At 38.1% G+C, this 27475-nt stretch overlaps 1 protein-coding gene across 1 annotated transcript; it reads right to left on the reverse strand.

Annotated features, from left to right (window-relative positions):
• Nucleotides 1-13498: 13498 nt before the first annotated feature.
• Nucleotides 13499-14146, reverse strand: LOC121968045 (ethylene-responsive transcription factor ERF017-like). Its single transcript, XM_042518567.1, has one exon. It carries the CDS (start codon nucleotides 14087-14089, stop codon nucleotides 13505-13507), a length of 585 nt encoding a protein of 194 aa, XP_042374501.1. The 5' UTR covers nucleotides 14090-14146; the 3' UTR covers nucleotides 13499-13504.
• Between the last annotated feature and the right edge of the window lie 13329 nt (nucleotides 14147-27475).

The raw sequence follows: 27475 nt of genomic DNA on the forward strand, positions 1-27475 counted from the left end.
ATTTTCAACATCTATCGAATCTTTGCTAGGAATTGGACTGATCGACTAGAGACACCATGCAAAAGATTAACGAATCCTAGGAAGCTTAGTTTCCCATCTGTGTGCCTTATCAAATCATGCAGAACAACATGAACGGGTATTAGAGGGGCTGAGACCAAGTTCCTGTAAATAAAATGAAAGCTGCTTCAATTAGCACATGCATCCTGCAAAGATTAACATCAGTGGAAGTAAAACCTTTAAAAAAACATAAATAATTACTACAATGCAATATTGAGGATACAACCATATCGATATAAATTGTTAATGCATGGACAATTAATCTCTTTTCAACAATGCAATAACATTTTGCCTCTAAAAAAATATCACTGCACTACCAAGCCCCAAATACTGTCCACTAAGGGAAAATCTTCCTCTTTATAAACAATCTAGTAGTGTCATAATTCAAGCTGAAATCCAGTCTCAAATCACTGAAAATACTCTAAAACTAAGTAGATAGGTGGTTTGGACTCTAGCCGGACCAATCTGGACTTCTGAGCAACCATCACACAGTGGATTATTCAGCAGGCAGCTTTCAACTTGATAGTTTCCATGACAAATAATAATAAAAATAGAGTCTTGTGTAAAGAATATCTTGTTAGAATCTCAAGGTTTGTTTTGATGTAATCAAACAAGTTAAGTTAAATCTTGTTGATTTTTGATCCCTGTGTCTAAGTGTGTAGGAGTTTAGGAGCACAGGAAGTTGAGCGGAAAACGCGGCTAGCGAGAAGGATGACACGGAAGAGAACCGACGGACTCGGTGCGTCTGAGGGACGAGGTGCCGCGGCAGAGTACACCGGCGGATGAGAAGAATGTACGCGACGTTCGAGGGACGAGAAATCGGAGCGGAAGTCTGCTTGAGGAGAAGGTCGAAATTGGGTTCGGATGAACCTTATTTCGGTTGGTTGAAATCACCCAAGCGAGCGAGCAGCACTGGAGCAGAGAGTTCGGGTGCCCGGACCCATTCCGTGCACTCGGAGTCTGGGTGGTGCTCGGAACCCAAACATTATCACCATCGACGTGGACATTGACCGTTGCGTCGAGGATAAATTTCTATCCCACTTCGGGCGCTTAGAACACTTCAGGCGCCCCGACCAAGACTATAAATACAGTCTTGGTCCAGAAGCTTCAAAAAAATAACAAACATTCTTGCAACAACATTTGTACACGCTTTATTTTTCATTTAGCTTCTAATTTTTTGTGCTTACACTGCTGCAAAGAGATTTCTCCGCATGAAGGAGAGTTAGTGCATTTCACTTCTTTGGATTAACAACTTCTCCGATTGTAACCAAGTATATTCAAGTGTCTCTTTCTTTTTAATTCATTTCTATTATATCTTTATGCAAGTGTTCTTTTAAATTCGAGAATGGTTTGTCCTTATTTGTGCAGGGCTATTCAACCCCCTTTCTAGCTGGTCAACGGTCCCAACATATCCATGACATGTATACATACATTTTATAACTAACACAATATGATATCTAATTATCCATGTAACAATTAACATTCTATAATAGCTAACAAATAATGAAACCATATAAAATGTGAAACAAATCTTCAAGAAGAATAAAACCCTTTGAAAAAAAAAACAAACAAAAAGGTAAATTTTCTGATCGCACATTCATCTAAGTTTAATTTAAAATGACATTCATCTAAGTTCATAATAATATACCATAACTGTGCCAAAGTATATCAAAATATAAGTACTAACAACCTAATTCAAATATCTAATTCATTTTCGATGAATCTCAGAGAGCTGCTTCACCATATAATTTTTCCTAAATATCTTTGGCAATGTGAAGAAGTTGTCAATCTTGTGTTCATTCTTGAGAATGTACTCCCTAACATCCATAATTTCTTGCTCAAAGAATTCAAAAAGTTTTATTAATTTCATATATTTTTATTTTTCTATCACTACTTTCGTTTTATTTCTTGAAGTAGGTGGAAATTCCTTTCATCTCCTCATTAGCTTAAGTAACAATAGTAATATACTTTTGAATCTCTTCCACCAAGGCATCTGAATTTGGAGTCTTAGATTTTCTTATTACTTGGTTAACACCATCAAAATCTTCATCTTTGTGACTTTCCGCATGTTTGTCTTTTTCTCGCTCCAACGTGTTAGCCTCTTTATCACATAAATTTATTTCTTCTACTGCATTAAATTGGATTTTGCATTAGCTCCTATGGCACGATCTTTCTCCCATAGAGACATTAAGTCATCAAGGTGGGGGAACTCTTTGTTCCTTAAACCAATAGAAGCCGGATGACTCCAAATTTAAAATATATCATTAGCAAAAAAATCCACAATCATCAAAGAAATGAAAAAAAAACACAAAAATAGAAAAAGTTACATTAATCCAATCATTAAAGACATCCTTTATTATAATAATATACTTCTCAACATCGTTCCACCCAAATCCACTACTATGATTCAACATCTCATTAACAATGTGGAACTACCTCTTCAGTAGCTTATTCCTTGACTTGATATGAGAGGTAACCTTCATATTAGTTGATGGCAATTTAGCATCCATGAGTTACTCCAAATATAGCAAATACACAGTTTGAAAATCATTCTCACTCTTTCAAGCTAAATCTTTGCTCAACTCAACAAGGCACTCAACTAATGCATTATCCTCTTATTTGGTCCACAAGTGTTTGGTGCTCTAATTTTTCTTTTGAACTTGAATTTTCTACTTGTTCAATTAATGCAGTATCCTCTTGAATTTTTAACCTTTTTTAACTCTTTTATTTCATTGAAAACTAAAATTAAACCATCTAAATAATACATTGCTTTTGCATAAAACATAATCAAATTGTTCAAATGAATAATATACAAAATCCAAATACAATCAAATTGTTGAAATGAATAATATACAAAACCCATCAAATTATTCAAACTTAATCAAATTGTTTAAACTATTCAAATGAATATTTTGTTAGAATGTATACTAAAAGCCTAACTTTTGGTATAAACATTTATCTAGAAATAAGAATCACATTGGTCAAATGTCTACATTTATGATAAATGTAGTTGTTTAATTAATATTGTAGATAACATGGTGTATGGTGTCACACACAGAAGATCATGTTATCAGTACCTTATAAATTATAAACAGTAGCTCACGACCAAGATGGAAAGGAACAAACCATTGGAAGGTCGTAGTGTAATTAGGTATTAGTTTATCTTAACTATATAATTACACTAGTACACTTAGAGTGTATTGAGTAGGACCATTAGAGGTCGTTTATTTTATACTGACTTTATAAAGGAACAAAGACCTCTGTTATTATGGAAGTGTGTGCTCTTAATCCCAATATAATAACAAACACATATATTTGATATTTATTTCTTTAATTTATCAATGGGTGAGATTTAGTTCGATAAATCAATAAGCCCGATAAGTTGGGAAATGATATCACTTATAGTGTGTGTTGTTGATTATAGAAGGAAACTGTATCCTAGTAATCTAGGTTGAGAATGTCCCCAAGAGGAGCTCATAAGGATTGTCATGTTAAATCCTGCAGGTAGACTTAGTCCGACATGACGATTAGGTTGAGTGGTACTACTCTTGGACTAAGATATTAATTAAATGAGTTGTCAGTAACTCACTTAATTAGTGGACATTCGACATCTTAAACACAGGGAGACTAACACACTCATAATAAGAAGGAGCCCAAAAATGTAATTTGGGATTGGTGCGGTAGTTCAATAATAATTCTTTAGTGGAATGAATTATTATTGATGAAGTTAAGTTGTGTGTTCGGGGCGAACACGGGATGCTTAATTTCATCGGGAGACCAAAACAAATTCCTCCTCTCGGTCCCTATCGTAGCCTCTTGTATATAGAGATTTATACTCACCACATACCCACCTTCTTACCCATCCTATAGGGGTCGGCCAAGCTAGCTTGGAGACCAAGCTAGGGCCGGCCATGGTTTGGTTCATGGGTGAATTCATGTGGCCGACCCTAGCTTGAACTCAAGCTTAGGTGGCCGACCCTATTAAAATAAAAATGAATTTTAATTTTAAAATTTTTTCTTATGTGGATAACATGATTTAAAAGAGAGTTTAAAAATTTAAATCTTTCCTTTTATAAGATTCTACAAAAGATTAAGAGAAGAGCTAAATATCTTTCCTTATTTGTAGATTAAAAGGTTGATTTTAATTTTGGTAAAAACTTTCCTATTAATCATGTTTATTATTTAAAAGAAAGTTTAAAAATTAAAAATTCTCTTTTATTAGTTTTTACAAAAGATTAAGAAAAGATTTAATATCTTTCCTTATTTGTAGATTAAAAGAGATTTTAATTTTTAGAGATAACTTTCTTTTTTATCCACATGTTAAAAGAAAGATTTTAATTTATAAAATTTCCTTTTTATTAACCAATCATGAAGGGAAAAATTGTTGGAGAAATTTTTTATAAATTTCCGGAAGCAAATAAGGAAGTTTTAATTTGTGTTTAAAATTTTATTTGCTTGGAAATTTTATGGTGTGGCCGGCCATTGTAAATTGAAAAGAAAAATTGTTTTTAATTAAATAAATTTTCCTTTTCAATGGCAAAAGAATTAAGGAAGTTTTTATTAAATTTTCCTTATTTGCCAAGACCAAGTATTATAAAAGAGGGGGTAGAGAAGGCTTCATAGCGAACAACTCTATTCTATTTTCTCCCTCTTTTTCTTCCTTGGTGTGGCCGGCCATCCTCTCCTCCTCTCTTCTCTTTGATGGCCGAACCTCATCCTTCTTATGGAGATTCATATGGTGGCCGGATCAAGTTTAGAGAAGAATAAGAAGAAGGAGAGAAAGAAAGTTTTGTTTCTAGCATCCCTTGGAGCATGGTGGTGGTGGACGAACCTCTTCATCCTAGGAGAAGTTTTGATGGCTGAAACTCGTAAGGAAGAAGAAGGTGCTTGGTGGTTCTCATCTCGGAAGATCGTTGCCCACACAACGTCCGAGGTTAGAAGAGGAATACGGTAGAAGATCAAGAGGTCTTTCTAAAAGGTATAACTAGTATTTTTTCCTTTCTGCATCATACTAGTTATTTTTGGAAATAATACCAAATACAAGAGGCATGCGATTCTAGTATTTCGAATTTGTTTTCGATGTTGTGTTCTTTTGTTTTTTTTTCTTTTCCTTGTGATTTGATTGTTCTTTTCGGTTGACCTAAAGTTATTTAAGGAAATTAAATATTAACTTTCCTTAAAAGGCTTTGTCTAGTCGGTGGTGGTTGTTCCCATATCCAAGAAGGTCATGTGCCTCGCCACGTCAGTACTGGAAGCCAATTTTAGAAATTAATATTTAATGAAATTAATATTTAATGAAATTAATATTTAATGAAATTAATAACCTAGGTGATTTGGATCAAACGTGTTAAGTTCCGCAGGAGATCCAAGTCTAAACCTAAAAGAACAAATAGATTAAGTTTTGGATCAAACGTGTTAAGTTTCACAGGCGATCCAAGTTTAATTTAAAAGAACACATGGTAGCTAGGAAAAGGTTCAGACCTTTGTACAAAAATTTTGTACAGTGGAACCATTAGGTTTTCCGAGTAGCAACCAACAATTGGTATCAGAGCTAGGGTTTACCTCTGTGTATTTGGTATTAGTTTAATTATGCACATGTCATACATAATTTAGGCAGGTTAATAGTAGGATGTGCTAACTTTGTGGATGCAGGATCCAATTATTATGACTTATAGTTATTATGTGTGTGATTGGACCCTTGGACATGTCAAGGGCATTTATTGTGTGTGCATGATTGTATTATAAAATACAGCAGGAGCTGTATTTGGTTTTATTAGGATTTTATTTTTGATCTAGTTACATGTACATTCCTTTTATGGAATATAGGATCGATGGATGTAAATTTTATTTTATGTTCGATCTAGTTTACATGTACATTCCTTCGAGGAATATAGGATTGAAAATGTAAAATTCTATTTATGTCGCGGAACGAATCTTGCAAGGCGTGGAACCTTTTGAGGACCAGAGGCGCAGCGGAACAAGGAGCAACATGGATGCGACAACTGACCCGGTGACGGTGGCCAAAGATGGCAGCAGCTAGGGTTGGCGACACATGAAGGACAACAATAGATAAAAGCCATAATAGTTGAAAATTAGTTTTTCTATTTATTGCTTCTTATGCTGTGTTGTGTGTGCTTATTAGTATGCATGCTAAGTAGGCTAGCATAGTCAAAATTCCTCACTTTAAATAACTAAGTGGGAGAAAGATTTATTTTTAAATAAATTCCACGGTCTCCATTACTGGTTTATAAGTGATGCAACAAGCTTGCGAGTTGGCTCTGAGTGCCTTCCTCCATATCGGATGAGCTTGTTTGCGGATCACTGGCTTAAACTTCCATTTTGGATGACTATAGGAAGTTAATTAAGAGCGTGTGATCTTGCCCATCGGAAGGGACACAATCTTATTAACAGACTTAGTGTCAAGTAATGGTATACACTTAGGCACGTCTAATAGTATCCTCCCCATCAGAGTCACTGCTATTATTTGTGTGACCGAAGAAAACCAACTATTAATTTGTCAAATAAATAAGTTGACAAGATAATAAAATTAAAAACCCCTCTTACAAATGTTTGATTTTGTATACGTCCACACTATCGTGGCATACAAAATTCACGGTGTTTGAGGTAATTTTATTTGTCATAAAGATTTATTGACAAGATAATTAATGGGTAAACCCCTCCTCTTACAAATGTTTAATTTTGTATACGTCTACACTATCGTGGCATGCAAAATTCACGGTGTTTGAGGTGTTGGAGAATTTAAATAATATTGTTTGAGGAATCAATGTTATTTTAAATTCAAAAGTTTTGACCAAATATTTAATCAAAGAAAGATCAACTATTAATTTTATTCGTCATAAAGTAAAGTTGACGAGATAATAAAATTAATGGATAAAATCTCTTCTTTGATTTTGTATACGTCCACACTATCGTGGCATACAAAATTCATGGGGATTTTAAGGAATTGATCTTGACCAAATATTTTTGTGATTCTTAGGATTTAAAATGTTTGTCAATTCCCTAGCTGTTATACTATAGAAAAGACTTAGTAGTCCCGATTGTAAAAATTGGAAATAGGACTTGGACATTAAGGTAGTCTGTCTTTTTAGAACTAAAGAACAATATAGGTGTATTCATTAGTTGAAACATGTTTAGTGGTGTTATCTACCAGAACCTGGAGTGTAGATACAGATGCCATTAATCATGTTCGCAATTCATTGCAGGGTTCCAGGAAACCCGACAACTAAATGAAAATAAAAACACCGTCCACATGAGCATTACTGCAAAAGTGGTAGATGTTGCCTTTAATAGGAATAAAATATGGATTATTAGAAATTGTCTTTACGTACTAAGTTTAGAAAGAACCTGATTTCAGTTTCTAAACTATTATAGAATAGATATTGTGTCTATTTTGATAACAAAGCTATTATCAAGAAAAATAGAGAAGTTATCTATTCTGGTATGTTGGTTGACAATTTATAATCCAATAACTCCCACGATGCAATAAATGGAAATTATAACACATCTTCTAACTTTAAGAGAAAGCAACATTCGAAAATGAACCAATTATATCTTTGGCATCTAAGGCTAGGTTATATTAACTTGAGTAGGATTCATTGGTAGCTGATGAACTTTTGGGTTCATTGGTAGTGGAAATCTTTCCAACCTGCGAGTCTTACTTGGAAGGAAAAAAATAACCAAGAAGCTTTTAAGTTTAAGGGGTATGGAGCTAAAGATATGTTGGAATTGTTTCATTCTGATTTGTGTGATCTTATAACTATCCAGACAAGAGGTAGTATCGAATATTTCATCTATTTTATAGACAACTATTCAAGATACAAATACATTTACTTAATGTGCCGCAAGACTAAGTGCTTTGATTAGTTCAAAGAGTACAAGGCTGATGCGGAGAAACGTCAAAGTAAAAGTATCAAGATACTACGGTGAGATCGTAGTGGCAAGTACCTCTTGGAAGAATTTAGGAGTCACTTATCAGAAGTAGGGATTCAATCCCAACTAACTGCACCTGGTACACCCCAACAGAATGGTGTAGAAAAAGGAAGGTATAGGACTCTTATGGAAATAAGTAGATTGATGATGAGTTATTACCAAATTCATTTTAACGATATACTCTGGAAACGGAAGTGAATATAGTACCTTCCAAAGTCGGAACTCTCTACTCATATAGAATTGCTGAATAAGCGTAAGCCTATTTTGAAGCATATTCGGATTCGGGTAGTCCAGCACATATGCTGAAGAGAGATAATGATAAGTTGGACAGGAATTCACTTGTTTGTGGGTTATCCTAGAGAAATGAAGTAGGATTATAGTCTTAAAAATCAGAAGGTCATTGTTAGCATCAATGACCGATTTTTAGAAAATGACTATGTAATAAATCACGTGCCCATAAGTAAATTTGTTCTTAAGGAAATAATAAAGGACATGTCTAACCTAGTACCAATTGTACAAGATGAAATATCACAAGAAACTGCAACATGTATCACAAATGATACACAATTGCAGAAAGTGCCTCGTCGTAGTGGGAGTGTTGTTAGGCAACCTAAAAAGATTCATGTTTTGGGAGAATTTTTGGACTCGATCCCTGGAGGACATGAACCTGATCTCCGGACATATGACGAAGCACTCCAAGATAAAGATGCAGCATCTTGGCAAAGAGTAATGAATAACAGAATTAGAATATATGTATTCTAATAAAATCTGGAAGCTTGTAGAACCACCAAATGGTGTAAAAGCCTTTGGGTATAAAAAGGTCTATAATAGGAAAAGAGGGATAGACAGGAAGGTAGAAACTTTCAAAGCAAGGCTTGATGAAAAAGGAAACTTTTTCATTGGTAGCCATGCTTAAATCTATCTGGATTCTTTTATCTATTTGGCAAGTGGATGTCAAGACATCATTCCTTAATGGAAGTCTTGAAGAAAATATCCATATAAAGCAACCAGAAGGGTTCATTGCAAAGGGCTAAGAGCATCTTGTGTGCAAGCTCAATCAGTCTATGGACTGAGACAAAGCTTCAAAGGTCTTGGAACATCCGGTTATCAAAGTTATCCAGACCTATGGATTTATTTAGTAACCGGATAAGTCTTGTGTATACAAAAGGTGTGATGGAAACGTGGTGATATTTCTTGTACTATACGTAGATTACATTTTTGATAGTTGGAAACAATATCAAGGTGTTATCGGAAGTAAGGGTATGGTTGTCCAAGCAATTCGTTATAAAGGACTTAGGAAAATAAGCACATATTCTTGGGAACAAGGTTCGCAAGAAAAGAATGTTGTGCTTATCTCAAGTTTTATATAACAAGCTCGTTTTAGCATGCAAAACTCCAAGAAAGGTTTTCTACCTTTTAAGCATGGAGTGTCTTTATCTAAAGAGATGTCCCCGATGACATCAAAGGAAATTGAGGACATGTAGGCAGTTCTTTATGCTTCGAAAGTTAGACAACCTAATGTATGCTATACACGAGATCAGAAATATGTTTTGCCAAGGGCATAGTTAACAGATATCAAAGTAACCCTAGACAAGGACATTGGACTGCAGTAAAGCATATATTAAAGTACCTTAGAGGCACTAGAGATTATATGCTAGCTTACAAGGCAGTTAATTTGGTCCCTGTGAGTTGCACGAATTTTGACTTCCAATCAGATAGGGACAATAATAAGTCAACCTCGGGGTTTTGTATTTACTTTAGGAGGAAAAGTCATAACTATGGAAGAGTGATAAGCATAGGTATTTTTCTGGACTCCACCATAGAAGCTGAGTATATGGCAAGCCTCTGAGGTAGCCATAAAAGCTAAATGACTCAATAACATCAAGATGAACTTAGATATGATTTCTGGTTTATCCAAAGATTATTACACTTCATTGTAATAATAGTGGTGCAGTAGCAAACTCGAAGAAACCATAAGTCTATAAGGCAAGTAAACGCAATAGAACGCAAGTACCTCCCAATACGAGAAATCGTATAAACGAGAACAAAGTTGTTGCTGCCTAGATTGCATCAAGTGATAACCTAGAAGATTCTTTCACAAAAACCCTTAAGGCAAGAGCTTTTGATGGGCATGTTGAAGGTTTGGGAATCAGATGTATGGTAGCAGTTATGGCAGCTTAGTCTTTTAGTATAAGTGGGAGATTGTTAGAATGTATACTAAAAGCCTAACTTTTGGTATAAACATTTATCTAGAAATAAGAATCACATTGGTCAAATGTCTACATTTATGATAAATGTAGTTGTTCAATTAATATTGTAGATAACATGGTGTGTGGTGTCACACACAGAAGATCATGTTATCAGTACATTATAAATTATAAACAGTAGCTCACGACCAAGATGGAAAGGAACAAATCATTGGAAGGTCGTAGTGTAATTAGGTATTAGTTTATCTTAACTATATAATTACACTAGTACACTTAGAGTGTATTGAGTAGGACCATTAGAGGTCGTTTCTTTTATACTACTTTATAAAGGAATAAACACCTCAGTTATTATGGAAGTGTGTGCTCTTAATCCCAATATAATAACAAGCACATATATTTGATATTTATTTCTTTAATTTATCAATGGGTGAGATTTAGTTCGATAAATCAATAAGCCCGATAAGTTGGGAAATGATATCACTTATAGTGTGTGTTGTTGATTATAGAAGGAAACTGTGTCATAGTAATCTAGGTTGAGAATGTCCCCAAGAGGAGCTCATAAGGATTGTTATGTTAAACCCTGCAAGTGGACTTAGTCCGACATGACGATGAGGTTGAGTGGTACTACTCTTGGACTAAGATATTAATTAAATGAGTTGTCAGTAACTCACTTAATTAGTGGACATTCAACATCTTAAACACAGGGAGACTAACACACTCATAATAAGAAGGAGCCCAAAAATGTAATTTGGGATTGGTGCAGTAGTTCAATAATAATTCTTTAGTGGAATGAATTATTATTGATGAAGTTAAGTTGTGTGTTCGGGGCGAACACGGGATGCTTAATTTCATCGGGAGACCAAAACAAATTCCTCCTCTCGGTCCCTATCGTAGCCTCTTGTATATAGAGATTTATACTCACCACATACCCACCTTCTTACCCATCCTATAGGGGCCGGCCAAGCTAGCTTGGAGACCAAGCTAGGGCCGGCCATGGTTTGGTTCATGGGTGAATTCATGTGGCCGGCCCTAGCTTGAACTCAAGCTTAGGTGGCCGGCCCTATTAAAATAAAAATGAATTTTAATTTAAAATTTTTTTCTTATGTGGATAACATGATTTAAAAGAGAGTTTAAAAATTAAATTTTTTCCTTTTATAAGATTCTACAAAAGATTAAGAGAAGAGCTAAATATCTTTCCTTATTTGTAGATTAAAAGGTTGATTTTAATTTTGGTAAAAACTTTCCTATTAATCATGTTTATTATTTAAAAGAAAATTTAAAAATTAAAAATTCTCTTTTATTAGTTTCTACAAAAGATTAAGAAAAGATTTAATATCTTTCCTTATTTGTAGATTAAAAGAGATTTTAATTTTTAGAGATAACTTTCTTTTTATCCACTTGTTAAAAGAAAGATTTTAATTTATAAAATTTCCTTTTTATTAACCAATCATGAAGGGAAAAATTATTGGAGAAATTTTTTATAAATTTCCGGAAGCAAATAAGGAAGTTTTAATTTGTGTTTAAAATTTTATTTGCTTGAAAATTTTATGGTGTGGCCGGCCATTGTAAATTGAAAAGAAAAATTGTTTTTAATTAAATAAATTTCCCTTTTCAATGGCAAAAGACTTAAGGAAGTTTTTATTAAATTTTCCTTATTTGTCAAGACCAAGGATTATAAAAGAGGGGGTAGAGAAGGCTTCATGGCGAACAACTCTATTCTATTTTCTCCCTCTTTTTCTTCCTTGGTGTGGCCGGCCATCCTCTCCTCCTCTCTTCTCTTTGATGGCCGAACCTCATCCTTCTTGTGGAGATTCATATGGTGGCCGGATCAAGTTTAGAGAAGAAGAAGAAGAATGAGAGAAAGAAAGTTTTGTTTCTAGCATCCCTTGGAGCATGGTGGTAGTGGCCGAACCTCTTCATCCTATGAGAAGTTTTGATGGCCGAAACTCGTAAGGAAGAAGAAGGTACTTGGTGGTTCTCATCTCGGAAGATCGTTGCCCACACAACGTCCGAGGTTAGAAGAGGAATACGGTAGAAGATCAATAGGTCTTTCTAAAAGGTATAACTAGTATTTTTCCTTTCCGCATCATACTAGTTATTTTTGGAAATAATACCAAATACAAGAGGCATGCGATTCTAGTATTTCGAATTTGTTTTTGATGTTGTGTTCTTTTTTTTTTCTTTTCCTTGTGATTTGATTGTTCTTTTCGGTTGACCTAAAGTTATTTAAGGAAATTAAATATTAACTTTCCTTAAAAGGCTTTGTCTAGTCAGTGGTGGTTGTTCCCATATCCAAGAAGGTCATGTGCCTCGCCACGTCAATACTGGAAGCCAATTTTGAAAATTAATATTTAATGAAATTAATAACCTAGGTGATTTGGATCAAACGTGTTAAGTTCCGCAGGAGATCCGAGTCTAAACCTAAAAGAACAAATAGATTAAACTTTGGATCAAACGTGTTAAGTTCCGCAGACGATCCAAGTTTAATTTAAAAGAACACATGGTAGCTAGGAAAAAGTTCAGACCTTTGTACAAAATTTTTGTACAGTGGAACCATTAAGTTTTCCGAGTAGCAACCAACATATTTTTCATTGTATGAAAAGTAAATAATTTAAATAAATAAATTAGCTATGGTGAGTAGTTTTTTAAATTATTATTATTATTATGTTATCATCGAACAGTTATAAAAATTACACCCCGGAGTGCTAAGATATAGTAATTTCCATTAAGTCGCCATGACAATTGACAAACATAAAATAATAATTGAATTATCTAATACATTATCTAAAATTTAGTAACAATAATTTCACTAATAATAATTTATTAATATAATTTGTGGGCCCACAAATCTCGATCCATTAATAAAATGTGATATTAATGACAAATTTTTAATGCTAAAATGTTAGTGTGGTGTATTAAATACGCGTTTGAGATATTTTTTCTTTGGGATATCATAGATGATTTTCAATGATATGATATGTTTGTTGAAATAATGATTCTGATTACTGCAAAATAAATCGTCCACGCAAACTTCTATAATGTGAGGTTCTAAACAAAGTTGACAGAAGGACTATTTTCACGTTGTAACATCACATGATAGTATAATTTTACTATTGTTTCAAAGCTCCCTTATAATTAATATAATATGATAAATTTTATTGATCAGAATCTTATCAGTTAGAAAATGAATCATAATATATGTCATCTTAAATTATAATTAATTATGAATATAGAGAGAAATAATTTTATTTAATAATGATTTTAAAAGTATATTTTAGCTGGAATTGAATTCAGAAGTTCCATAGAGGAGAGATTCTATAAATGTCATCACAAATAGGGAACTCCGGCCCAAGCTCATCGTCCTCATCGAACCACCACCCAATGCCCTCATTGGTCTGCGAGTAAGACCCCGCCGCATCCGGCGGCTCCGTCGCAATCGACGGCACCTCCTCTCCCGCTTGCAATGCCGTCCCCAGCATCTCCGTCTCCGTCTCCGTCTCCGTCTCCGCCTCTGCCTCTGCCGTTATCTCAACCGCCTCCTGAGGAGGCGTCTGCTGCCCGGAGCCGCCGTCGTGCGCGAACCGGATCGCGGTGGCCCGTATCTCCTCCCGGCTCATCCCGCCGGCGGCGGCAAAAGGAATGTCGGGCGGGCTGTCGGGGAAGTTGAACTCCGCGCCGGGGCCGCGCAGGCAGTACAAGGCGGCGTCGAAGGCCCTGGCGGCTTCCTCCGCAGTGCAGTAGGAGCCGAGCCAGAGTCGCTCCCGGCTGTTGGGGAACCGCACCTCCGCCACCCACGCCCCCCACTTCCGCCTCCGCACGCCTCTGTACCGCTTCCTCTCCCCCGGAGACCCGCCGCCGCAGCCGCTGCCTTCCATGCCGGACTACTTCACTTTGGTCTTTCACGGTCGAATCGCGTGGAGCGAAGAGAGGGAGCGGTTATAAATAAGAGCGCGCGAAGATAACGTTCGCCGCGTTGCCAGATGACATGGAGCCGATTACAGCGTGGACTGGTATTGGCATTGGACGGCTCGTTAAAGAGCCCGGATTAGATTTACTCACACCCAAACCCGCAAATCCATGCGGCCACGTGGCGAATCCGCGGTTCGGAAGAAGTGGGTACGTTGGTGTCGTACGGGTATTCAAAATAGCCGCGGTGTGTGGGGGGGTAAGTCAGAGGCCATGTCTAAACGAGGCGAGAGAGAGAAATAAAAAACACCCTTTGTCTTGTCAAAGGGTCGTCCTGGATTTTAGAATTTTTTAAAAGGCCCATCGTAATTTTATATTTCCTAAAAAGGGCCTTACTAATTTAAAAATTTTGTGAATCACCAGCCACGCAGCCATCCAGCCGAGAATACATTGCCCGTATAGCAAGGTTGAGTTGTCAGGCTGGCTGCTAGGTGGCCGCATTGTCGGGTCGAGTGGCCACGACAGCCGCACGACCATGATCACTTGGCGACCCTATTAGAATATTAATCCCAAGGTTATTTTTGATATGATTAATCAAGTTAGTTAGATCATGTTATTTTCTACTCCCTGTGTCTAAGTGTGCAGGAGCTTAGGAGCATAGGAAATCGAGCAGAAGACGTGCTAACGAGAAAGACGACACGGGAGAACCGACAGACTCGATGCATCCGAGGGACGAGATGCTGCGGAAGAGTACACCGGTGGATGAAAAGGACGTGCACGACGTTCGAGGGACGAGAAGCCGGAGCGGAAGCATGCCCAAGGAGAAGCTCGGAAATTTAGTTTGGATGAGCCATATTCCGATGGCTGAAATCACCCAAGAGATCGCAACAGCAAATGAGCTAAGGGAGTTATAAGTGCTGCTGGAGGTGCCTTCAAAGGTTGTTGAAGGCTCCTCCGCGCCTTCTGTGGAAGGCGCCTTCCATGACTGGAAGGCGCCTTCGATGAACAGTGAGAAGGCGCCTTCCAAGGTTATCGAAGGCGCCTTCAGCCAGTTAATTTGACCGTTGTCAAGGGATAAAACTTTATCCCTTGGCGTCTCACTGGAGGCTGTTGGAATGTATACTAAAAACCTAGATTTTTGTAAATATTTATTTTGAAATAAAGAATCACATTGGTCAAATGTCTACATTTATATGCTAAGTGTAATTGTTCAATTAATTTATATTGTAAATAACACGGTGTGTGATGTCACACACAGAAGATCATGTTATCAGTTCCTTATAAATTATAAATAGTAGCTCACGACTGAGATGAATAGGAACAAATCATTGGAATAGTCGTAGTGTAATTTGATATTAGTTTATCTTGACTATAAAATTACACTAGTACACTCTGAGTGTATTGAGCATGACCATTTGAGGTAGTTTCTTTTTATACTGACTACATAAAAGAACAAGACCTCTGTTATTATGGAAGTGTGTGCTCTTAATCTCGATATAATAACAAGCACATATATTTAGTATTTATTTCTTTAATTTATCAGTGGGTGAGATTTAGTTCGATAAATCAATAGGCCCGATAAGTTGGGAAATAATATTATTTATAATGTGTGTTGTTGATTATAGAAGGAAACTGTGTCCTAACAATCTAGGTTGATGATGCCCCCAAGAGGAATTCATAAGGATTGTCATGTAAACCCTGCAGGTGGACTTAGTTCGACATGACAACAAGGTTGAGTGGTACTACTCTTGGAGTTAGATATTAATTAAGTAAGTTGTCAGTAACTTATTTAATTAGTGGACATTCGATATCTTAAACACAGGGAGATTAACACACTCATGATAAGAAGGAGCCCATATAGTAATATGAGATTGGTGCGGTAGTTCAATAATAACTCTTTAATGGTATGTGTTATTATTGATGAACTCGAGTTGGGTGTTCGGGGTGAACACGGGAAGCTCAAGTTTATCGGGAGACCAAAACCAATTCCCCCTCTCGGTCCCTGTCATAGCCTCTTATTTATAAAGTTTTATATCCACCCAAACCCAACTTCTTACTCACCTTAAGGTGGTCGGCCAAGCCAAGCTTGGAGCCCAAGCTAAGGCCAGCCAAACCAAGGCTAGATGGGTTCAAGTGGTGGCCGACCCTAGCTTGGAGCCCAAGTAGGGTGGCCGGCTACATTAGATTAAAAAGAGTTTTAATTTTTAAAATCTTTCCTTATGTGGAAGCCATGATTTTAAAAGAAAGTTTAAAATTTAAATCTTTCCTTTTATAGCTTTCTACAAAAGATTAAAAGAAAGATTTGATATCTTTCCTTATTTGTAGTTGAAAAGGAAGATTTTAATTTTGTAGAAAACTTTCCTTGTAACCATCCACATGTTTTAAAAGAGAGATTTTAATTTATAAAAGTTTTCTTTTATAATCAACCATGAAGGGAATTTGAAAAGACAGATTTTTATTTTAAAAATTTTCGGAAACAAATAAGGAAGTTTTAATTTTGTGTTTAAAACTTTCCTTGTTTGGAGCGGCCGGCCATAGCAAGAATAAAAGGAAAATTTTAATTAAATTTTCCTTTTATTCATTGGTAAGGAAAATAAGGAAGTTTTAATTATGTCTAAAACTTTCCTTATTTGTCATGACCAAGTATTATAAAAGAGAGGGAGAGGTTGCCCCATGACACAACACATCTATTATTCCTCTCCTCTCTTTTCCTTGGTGGTGGCCAGCCCTCTCCTCTCTTCTTTCTCTCTTCTCCTTTTGTTGAGGCCGGCGGCACTTGGAGGTCTTGTTTCATCTTGGTGGCCGGTTGCTTGTGGAGAAGAAGAGAAAGAAAGCTTCCCTTAAAGAATAGTTGGTGGCCGAAACTTGCAAGGAGAAGAAGGAGGCTTGGGTGGATTCTCATCTTGATAGATTGTTGCCCACACGACGTCCGAGATAAGAAGAGGAATATGACAGAAGATCTATAGGTCTATAAGCTACAAAAGGTATAATTAGTTATTAGTTTCCGCATCATAACTAGTTCATTCTTTTATTTAGATTTTGAAATACAAAACACAAGAGGCTTACGGTTTTTATGTTATCGTTTTGTTATCATTTTTTTTTTTCAATTTTATATTTGATATTGTGCTTCTATTGAGGTATCTATAGTTAAACCTAGTTTACTGTAAGAAATTAAATATCCGATTTCTTTGAAAGGTTTTGTCGAGGCAGTGGCGGATGATCTCATACCCAAGAAGGCCTAGTGCCTCACATGTTTGACCTGGGAGCCGATCTTTGAAATAGATATTTGATAACTTCTGTAATATGGTTTAACTTAGGAAGACCACATCGGTTAAACTTGAAGTAAGAATGTTAAGTTTCTTTCCCAATTCAAGTTTAACTTCTGAAGAGCAACTTGTATTAATAATGTTAAGCATCGTTTGTAATCCAATTTTAACTTCAGTAGAGCACATGAGTAGCTAGGTTAAGTTCTATGCTTGTACAAATTTTTATACAGGGGAACTAGAACGGTATTCCGAGTAGCAACGAACAGAGGTGCCCTCCAAACCCTTGGGAGGCTCCTTCAAGTTTCGGATGAGAATTTTCGGGGGCTATAAAAAGACCCCTGGACTTAGAAAATTAACAACAACTTTGATATTCAGTTTCTTAGTCTTTTCTGAGCTATTAACGAGTGTAAAAGGCTTCTCCGCCTTCACTTAAGAAGATTCTTAGTGAGCGTTCATTTGTCTTGGATTAACAACCATCTAGGTTGTAACCAAATAAACTCTGGTGTCTTTTACTATTTTTCTTTAAGTTGTTGTTTCTGTTATAATTGCATTACTAATCCGAGTCGAAAGATCGAGAAGGTGTTTTATTTTTGTGTTTCAGGCAACTTGACCCTCTCCAGCCGGCCTACATGGATGAACATGCCCAACCTCGGCCATGCGACACGACTGCTTGCTCAGTCTAGCTACACGACTGCTTGTTCCAAGGACATAGCCACTAGAGGCAGGAGGAGTGCGATCACTCCCCATGAAATTAGTGTAAAAAATTTTATTGATGAAGAAAAATAATTTTAAAAGGATTAAGTTATAAATTTTAAAACTTTTAGATTTTTTTTAAAAAAAAATCCAATTGCATCTCCCATATTTTGTTTTTACCTCTCTCTCTCTCTTTTTAAAATTTTTTTCTCTTCTTCCATATTTTATTTTCTCTCTCCCATTTTCTTTTTTCCCTACGCTCTCTTCTTCTTTCCTCTCTTCCTCCTATTTTTTTATATATAATTCTCCCTCCTTTAATCCCTTTTTAATTTTTTCTCTAACCCTAATTTTATCCTCAAAATATTTCATCTCACATCATTGTCGCCAACATCATTGTGTTAGTACCCTATGGTAGTTTTGATGTGACAATCAAATTAAGTTAGGTCATGTGTATTTGATCCTTGTGTCTAAGTGTGCAGGAGTTTAAGAACATAAGAAGTCGAGCGGAAGTCAAAGCTAGCGAGAAGGATGACACGAGAAGGGAGTCAACGGGCTCGGTGCATCCGAAGGATGAGGTGCTGTGGAAGACTACATCGGCAGACGAGAAGGACGTGTGCGGTGATCCGAGAGACAAGAAGTCGGGGAGGAAGGCTGCTCGAAGAGAAGGTCGGAGTTGGGTTTGGATGAACTCAATTCCGGTTAGTCGGAGCATAACCCACGCGAAGAGATTAGCAAAGGAGCTAATCTGCCATATGGAAGGCGCCTTCCATTGCTTGGAAGGCGCCTTTGATGAACGGTACGAAGGTGTCTTCCAAGCCATTGAAGGCGTCTTCCAGTGACCATTAGTGAAAATAAAGTTTTATCTTTGCACAGATAAAACTTGTCACATTGGAGGCGCCCTCCAGCCTATTGAAGGCGCCCTCCAGCCTATTGAAGGCGCCTTCCAACCTTGGATAGAATTTTCCAGGGACTATAAAAAAACCCCTAAAGTTAGGAAATATGACACAACTTGAACTACAACTCTTGTATTCTTTCCTAGTCTATTTCTTAAGTTGTCAACGTTTGTAAGAGACTTCTCCGCCTACAACGAAGGAGATTTTCTAGTACTTTTCACTGCCTTGGATTAACAATAATTTAGGTTATAACCAAGTTAATTTATGGTATTCTTACGTCTTTCTTTAAGTTGTTTAGTTCAGTTTTATTATTCTTATTTTTATTGTGCTACTAATCAAATCAAAAGAACGAGAAGAGATTATCTTTTTTTTAGGCAATTCACTCCCTTTTGTTAGTCCCGCTTGACCAATAATCCAAGGAATCAAGCCAGATTATGGCGCTAAACGCAACCAAAAAGGATGAACCCGAGTCAGACTCAAAAGAAGATCAAGCAGCGTATATGGTAAGAAACTTTAGAAAATTCTTTCGATCTAATAAATTTAAAGAAATGCAGAATAAGAAGAATCCGAGAAATAGAAGAAGAGTTCATTGCTATCAATGTCAAAAGGAATGACACTTTAAAGAAGATTGCTTAGAATTAAAGAAGGACAAAGTCAAGATACCCAAGAAGCACAAGAATCTAAAAGCTACTTGGGATGATAGTTCATCATCTGAGTCCGAGATACAAGAATATGCTGGACTAGCACTGATGACAAACTATGAAGGGCAAAGTACATCAGAACCTAGCATCGATGAAAGGGGAGCGACTTCAGATGAATGCAGCAAAGCAGGGGGAGAGTCAGACTTCAAGTCTGATATGGTAAGTGAGGTATGCCTCTTACCTCCTGATCAGCTTATTTTGGTATTAAGGTTATGGCAAAATCCATGTACAAATTAGAAAATAAAAATACCAAATTAAAAAATGAAAATTTAGAAATAAAAAAAGTTTTGGCAAAATCTTGTCTAATAGAAGACTTTGATAAAATAAAATTTTAAAATGATAAATTAAAAGAAGAAAGAGAAAATTTGAAAAAGTCTACCTGTTCAAATATTTCTACTTTTAAAAATTATAGAGGATTAAACTGGTATTATAGGTTTCACCAAAGTCAAATCAGAAAAATATCAAAAGCCTATGTGCCCAGAAAATACTTGATTAACCCTGTAGGAAGGAACCTCTTTTGAGTTCCAAAAACCTGTTTAATTTAAACTCAAAAATAAAACTTAGTATTTTTAAGCGAGAAAATTAAATAGATAATTTCTTTATGAGACTTTGTCAAAAGAAGTGGTTGTTGCTCCAATAACCAAGAAGGCCTAGTGCCTCACCACGAACTGGAAGCTAAAGTATTGAAATTAAATGTTTAATTAATCTTCTGGTAAAGTATTAAATTTAGAACTAAATTTTTAAAAAATTCTTTTTAGAAAAATTCTTGTTAGTAAATCTTTTAAAAATTCTGAGAAGATATTTTTGTCTAAGTTAAAATTTTCAAAAACTTAGAAATTGTTTTAAGTTGCAATTTACCTTAGAATTTCTTTTTACTTATGAAATTTTTTAGAAATTTCTTGTACACTTCAATTTTTGAAAAATTCTTTTTAAAAAAATGTCTAACTTAGTTTTTTTAATACTAAAATTTTTAAGTTAGAATTAACCTTAGACTTGTCAGAAGAACCCCATTTTTTATATGATCAAAGAGAGAGAAGAATGTTAAGTCTAGGGGAAGGTATAAATTTTTTTCTATTGAAGAATCTTTGCACTTATTTGCAAAATTTTATTTTTACTTTATGTTTGTTTTACCCTATCTTAACTTGGGTTGCTCACATAAAAAAGGGGGAGATTGTTGGAACCCCAAAGGTATTTTGATGTGATCAAACAAGTTAAGTTAGGTCATGTTTGGTTTAACCCTTGTGTTTAAGTGTGCAGGAGCTTAGGAGCACAGGAAGTCGAGCGGAAGACACAGCTAACGAGAAGGACGGCACAGGAGAGAGCCGACGGGCTCGGTGCGTCTGAGGGACGAGGTGACCGCGGAAGAGTACACTGGTGGACGAGAAGAACGTACGCGATGTTTGAGGGACGAGAAACCAGGGAGGAAGGTTGCTCGAGGAGAAGGCCGGAACCTGAGTTCGGGTGAGCCCTATTCCGGATGGCCGAGATCGCCCAAGCTAGTGGAGCCGGAGCGAAAGACCCAGACCGAGACGAGCTGAGCCAGAGCAGAGGTCCCGGACAGAGAAAAGTCAATTCTGTTGACTTTCCTGGTCCGAGCGCCTAGACCCTTCAGGGTGCCTCGAACAGTGCTATAAATATAGCACTAATCTGCACAGTCTTTACAATTAACTTGTAATCCATTTCTCTGTGTTTTACTTTTCTGTTTGTGCTGTCAATGTTGTAAGAGGCTACTCCGCCCAGAGGAGATCATCAGATAGTGTGCCATCTTTTCCTTGGATTAGCAATCCTCTGATTGCAAACCAAGTAAACCCTCTGTGTCTGATTTCTTTAATTAGTCTCTTCTTTTTATTATTATTACAAGTGTTTGTTAATTAGTTGAAAATCTGAGAAAGGTTAGATTTATTTTTGTAGGGCAATTCACCCCTCCCCTCTTGCCGGCCTCCAAAGGGACCAACAAGTGGTATCAGAGCAAGGATGCTTCAGGAGGACTAACCGCCGATCGAAGCAACGAGATGGCCGGACCAAGCATCGTTCCACCAAAATTCGAGGGGGACTTCACACACTGGAAGCGCCGTATGGAGGTATTTCTGAAAACCGATTTCGAAATTCATCTAATTATTAAATATGGTTTTTTAGCTCCTACTAATCAACATGGAGAAGAAAAAGAAGAGAGTCTCTGGACGAAGAAGGAGCAGAATGATTCTATAGCGAACAACCGAGCGGAGGGAACAATAGGCGTCGGGTTGACCTAGGATTTCCGGTCGAAAATCCGAAGTCAGACCCGGACAGTCCGATGACTGTCAACCACTTGATTTATCATGTGTATATATGTTCTAACTTTATCTTGCAGGGTAAGTTGTTTTGGGACTAACGTGTCTTGCAGGTACAAAAGGAACAAGCTAAGCCTCGGATAAACAGTGTCCGAGGCGCCTCCATGGAGCTTGGAGGCGCCTCGGGTACAAAATAGAAGTTGGCTGTGAAGAGGAGCTAGAGGCGCTTCGGATAGAGCTGGAGGCACCTTGGAGCAGGAGGCACCTTCGACTGGCCATGGAGGCGCCTCAAGCAGGATAAGCGACGAAGGTTTCTGCGCTGATCCACGCGGCTGACTCGATAGGCTTGGAGGTGCCTTGGATGAGGTTTGAGGTGCCTCCAGCAGTGCATAAATGGGGTGTTCGAGCAGCAGAGTAAAGAATCAACTAAAAAGCTTTCTTCCGACAGTTGGCTGCTCAAGAGACGACCCTGAAGTGCTGTAGCTACGCCCCAACAACCAGAAGCTGTGATTATACTATTCTTTTATTGTCGGTATAAGATTGTTGTTGTTGTACTTGTATTGCATTTCTGTAAAAAATTTCACGATTATAGTTGTTGCCCAAAGGAAACACTCAACGAGCATGAGCCTTGGAGTCGCCCTAGGTTCCGAACCAAGTAAATTCTTGGGTCATATGTATGTGATTGTTTTCCTTTTTATTATTTCCGCTGCTTAAACTCTCGAACGAATTTTATGATTCTAAAATGCGTGAAAGCCACGAGCGCTATTCTCCCCCTCTAGCTCATCTCGATCCAACAATTGATATCAGAGCGGGGTAGCTTTGATTTTGGTGCAACCACCAATCAAGCATTCTTTTTGTGGTGTTTTTTAATTTTCGGAGTCGATTGGAATTAGCATAATTGCTACATTCTGATCTAGTTCTTTTCGTAATCGTATTCCTTTCTCGAAGTTGGTGCAACACTACACGAGAATGCAATTTATTCTTATTTCCATACCGCACTACTAATCCAGGACCAAATCCTGGGACATCTTTTTGTTTTTTTTGTGCATATCCTCTAAATAGCCCAACAAGAAGGCTACATCACTGTCCGTCCCCCGCTCTTCACCGGAGAAGACTTCAGCTACTGGAAGGGCAGAATGGAGAACTTCCTAAAGATCCAATTCGAGATGTGGATGATCGTCAAGACCGGATTTGAACTATTGACTGACGAAGACGGCAAACCAACACCCTACAAAAACTGGGATCCAGTACTAATTAAGAAGGTGGAAGCAAATGCCAGAACAACTTGCACCCTCCAGTGTGGACTAACAAAAGAGGAGCTCAACCGCGTCGGCCCTTTTTCCAGCGCGAAGGAGTTGTGGGAGAAGTTGATCGAACTTCATGAAGAAACATCTGACACCAAAGTAAGTAAAAGGGACTTAATATTTAATAAATTATATAATATTAAATTGCAGGAAGGCGATATAGCTACCCAACTCCACGCCCGGATACAAGACCTACTCAACGGGCTTCATGCAATCGGGAAAAAGTTAGACAATCGGGACATCATCAAGTATTCCTTAAACGCCTTTCCGAGGAATACCTTGTGGACATCCATGGTAGATGCCTACAAGGTTTCTAAGGACATGTCCTCTATTAAATTAGATGAGTTGTTTGCTGAGTTTGAGCTTCATGAACAGATTAACTCACGTTCGACCGAGAAAGATTTGGCTTTGACTGCAGGTACAGGAAGAGCACACGAGTCAAGAACAAAGCACAGAACCGAACCGGAGTCAGAGGAAGAACCGGATCCGGACGATGACGACGACGAGCTCACAGCCGAACTCGTCAACCTAGTGAGGAAACTCTATAAGAAAAAAAAGGCTTCAACAAGAAGGACCTCAAGAAGGTAATTCAATCCAAGGAGGCCCAAGCCAAGGTAAAGTTCGAGGTGACGTGCTACGGGTGCAATCAAAAGGGGCACATCAAGGCAAACTTCCCAAACCAGAAAGATCCAAAGAAACCAAGGAGGAAGAAAGCTATGAAGGCAACCTGGGACGAGTCTTCATCCAAAGAATCCGACGACGAAGAACTCAAGCAGGCAAGCCTTCTCGCACTGACGGCCCGGGACTATACCAACGAATCCGGAAGCGAGGAAGAATCGGAAGCCAAGTCCGAGAGAAGCCACGGATCCGTATCCGTTTCTGAAGGACCAAACCCGGCTGTAAGTATAAATCGTCTTTATAATTTAATTAATTATTTAATGCGTAAATTAGCTAAGTCTAATGTTCGGGTCAAATCGCTTCTAAAAGAGGTAGCATCTCTTAAAGAAGCGACTAATACCGAATCTTTGACTGAATCCGTTCAGACTGGAACCTCAACTTAAGTCCAAAAGCTTGAGGAAGAGAATTCTAGCCTGAAAATTCAAATCAAAGATTTGAAAACCGCATTGGAACGGTTTACACTGGGTTCCAAGAATCTTGACTTGATTCTTGGAAAACATAAAGTCGTTTACAATCAATCCGGACTAGGATTCAATGCAAAAAGGAAACTCCGATCGTATTTGTCTTTAGTGAACATACCGAATAGTAAAATAGTCCAAGCATGGGTACCTAAGTCCAACTTAGTTAATCATGTTGGACTTGGTCAATATTGGGTCCCCAAGGATCAAGTACATTACCTTGATAGATCTTATCGAGGTTATGATCCAGGGGGAGCAAATAGAAAAATTATCTTAATAAATAAATAATAATTAAAATTTAAAAATAATAATTATAATAATAATTAACCATTAAAGGAATATAACTCAAATCTAATTTATAAAATTATCAAGAATGTAGGAGGTGTTGGTGCAACATTCCTCAGGTCAAGGTTGACCTGGTTGACCAAGCTTGAGTCTTGGTTTGGATTTCGATGTTTGACAATGCAAGGTTGATTGAAGAAGAGTCAAGTAGGTCAAGGATGACCGGATACTTGACTGGGAAGTCCTAACTGGGATGTTAGGCAGGAGGAAAATCCTGGTGAGTGAAGCCAGGTGAAAGACCTAGTGAGTGAAGCTAGGCAGGAGAAAAATCCTGGTGAGTGAAGCCAGGTGAAAGACCTAGTGAGTGAAGCTAGGCAATTGGGAAAGTCCTGGTGAGTGAAGCCAGGCAAGAGAAATCCAGATGGGTCAAGGTTGACCAGACATCTGGTGAGAGTCCAAGTAGGTCAAAGGGATTGACCGGATACTTGGCACGAGGAAGAAAAGTCCAAGTAGGTCTTAGGGAGTGACCGGATACTTGGTAAGAAGAGAAAAGTCCAAGTGGGTCAAAGGGATTGACCAGACACTTGGTGAGAGAGTCCTAGCTGGTCAAGGGTGACCGGATGCTAGGTCTTATGTACCAACAAGTCATGGTTGACTAGATGTTGGTTTAGGGGGCTTTGGGCTTGGTTTTGGGCAAAAACCAAGATCTGGATTGATCAGCCGATTGATCCAGCAGGTTTGGATTGATCCGTGGATTGATCTAGCAGGTTTGGATCGATCCGTGGATCGATCCAGAAGATCTGGATCGATCCACCGATCGATCCGGTGAGTCCCCGCGAACAGAACCCCTCTGGATCGATCGGTGGATCGATCCAGAGGTCCCAATCGATCAGTGGATCGATTGGGACGCTGCTGCTTCGCGCGATAAGCGCTGGATCGATCCAGAAGTTTTTCCAGAGCACAGAGGCGTTCTGGATCGATCCGTGAATCGATCCAAAGCCTCCTCGATCGATTGGGAGCATTCCAATCGATCGGGATTTGACCGTTAGCGTCGATTTAAGTCGCAGGCGTTCATTTCCTTCGGCAGCTCTTCACCGATTCACTCCACATCTCTCGCCAGCTCCTCCACAGCACTCACAAAGCTCAGATCGCCAGTTCTTGAAGGATCTTGGAAGTTCTCCAAGTCAAGAGGCGGATCAAAGCCAAGAAGAGAAGCTAGGGTTAGGGTTTATACTCATTGTAAGCTTGTAAGCTTGTATTTCTTGTATCATTTCCCTCTCTTCTTGTATTGAGTCTTGTAGGCTTCTCCGCCCTTGGTAGTTACCATAAAGGAGAGTTTTATTTGTGGAGGGTGTGTGTGTTGGTGTGGATCCTTGGATTAGTCACCTCTTGTGAGGTGGATACCAAGTAAACCAACCTTGTTAGCGTTGTGTGGATTGTTTCTTTGTATTTCCGCTGCACATCTTTGAAGAAACAAGCAACGCCAAGCAACGCCGACCACCGAGCGAACGCGACGAGCTATTCACCCCCCCTCTAGCTACTTTTGGTCCTAACAAGTGGTATCAGAGCAAGGTTGCTCTTCACCGGAATCACCGCCGGAAGGGGCAAACATAACAAGCAAAGCTAGAGGGTGAAGAAGTTGGAGCAAATTCATCAAAGTCAAAGAATTCAAGAAGCTCAACTTCAAGATGCAATTCCAAGATGGACTTGGATTTGATACAAGGGTGGCTCCACCATACACATCCACAAGCTTCGATTCTTGGAGATCAAGAATTGAAAATTTCTTGATGATGGAGATAGAGCAATGGTTTGCTCTAATGGAAGGTTTTAAGACTCCAAGGAATTCAAAGGGCAAAGTTCTCAAAAGGAGCAAATGGAGCCAAGAACAAATCCAAAGATGTGAGGCCAATGACAAAGTGACCAAGCTTTTGGTCAATCTATTGCCGAGCAACATCTTGGAGAAAATTGGAGAAGTTGAAGATGCCAAAGAGCTATGGAGCAAATTGGAAAAGGCTCATGAGATCCCCTCCACTGTACCTAACCAAGAAGAATCCCCAGAGGGTGACTCATTGGAGCAAGATCAAGAGGAGGACTCCGAAGTTGAGAGATGCTCAACTTCCGAAGAAGAGGAAATCCAAGAAGCTTCATTCTCAAGGGAGTGTAATCAAAAGAGCAAGGAAGGAGCATATTCCTTGTTTCATGTACAAGAGGATGAAGAAGAAGGTGAAGCCTCCACCTCTAGGATTGAGGGGAGCAATCTTGGTTGACACCGGATCAAGAAGAAGGAGAATCCTCCACATCCGGGTCAAGAGAAGAAGAGGATGAAGAAGCTTCCACCTCCACAAGTCAAGATAAATCAATTGGAGGGAAATCGAATTCGGATCAAGAGGAAGCCTCTACATTCATATCAAATGGAGGAGCAAGTGCCACCCCTACACAAGAAGGTATAAATAGTTCAATTAATAATAAGAATCATATTATATGTTTTGAATGTAGGGAACATGGGCACTACAAAAGCAAGTGCCCTAAATTGGCCAAGAAGAAGGGCCAAGTGGCACCTAAGGGCAAGGAGAAGCCAAAGGAGACCATCCCCGGAACAAAGAAGAGCAAGGAGCACATTGTGTGCTTCTCTTGCAATCAAAAGGGGCATTACCGGAGTCAATGCCCTAAGGGGAAGAAGATGGTCAAGGCTCAAGGAGGAAGCTCAAGTCAAGGGGGAGCCTCTAAGGTAAAAAGGAATGTAACTTTTATTGAGTCTATCCCTTTACATTATGGTAAAAAACATGCTAGTTCTAACTTATATCATTTTA

Source organism: Zingiber officinale, chromosome 3B (assembly GCF_018446385.1).
Source record: "Zingiber officinale cultivar Zhangliang chromosome 3B, Zo_v1.1, whole genome shotgun sequence".
In the NCBI taxonomy this organism is placed as follows: Eukaryota; Viridiplantae; Streptophyta; class Magnoliopsida; order Zingiberales; family Zingiberaceae; genus Zingiber; species Zingiber officinale.

Bases quoted from the DNA above. Each gene is read 5' to 3' on its own strand.
- LOC121968045 (XM_042518567.1), bottom strand. From the start codon at position 14,089: ATGGAAGGCAGCGGCTGCGGCGGCGGGTCTCCGGGGGAGAGGAAGCGG.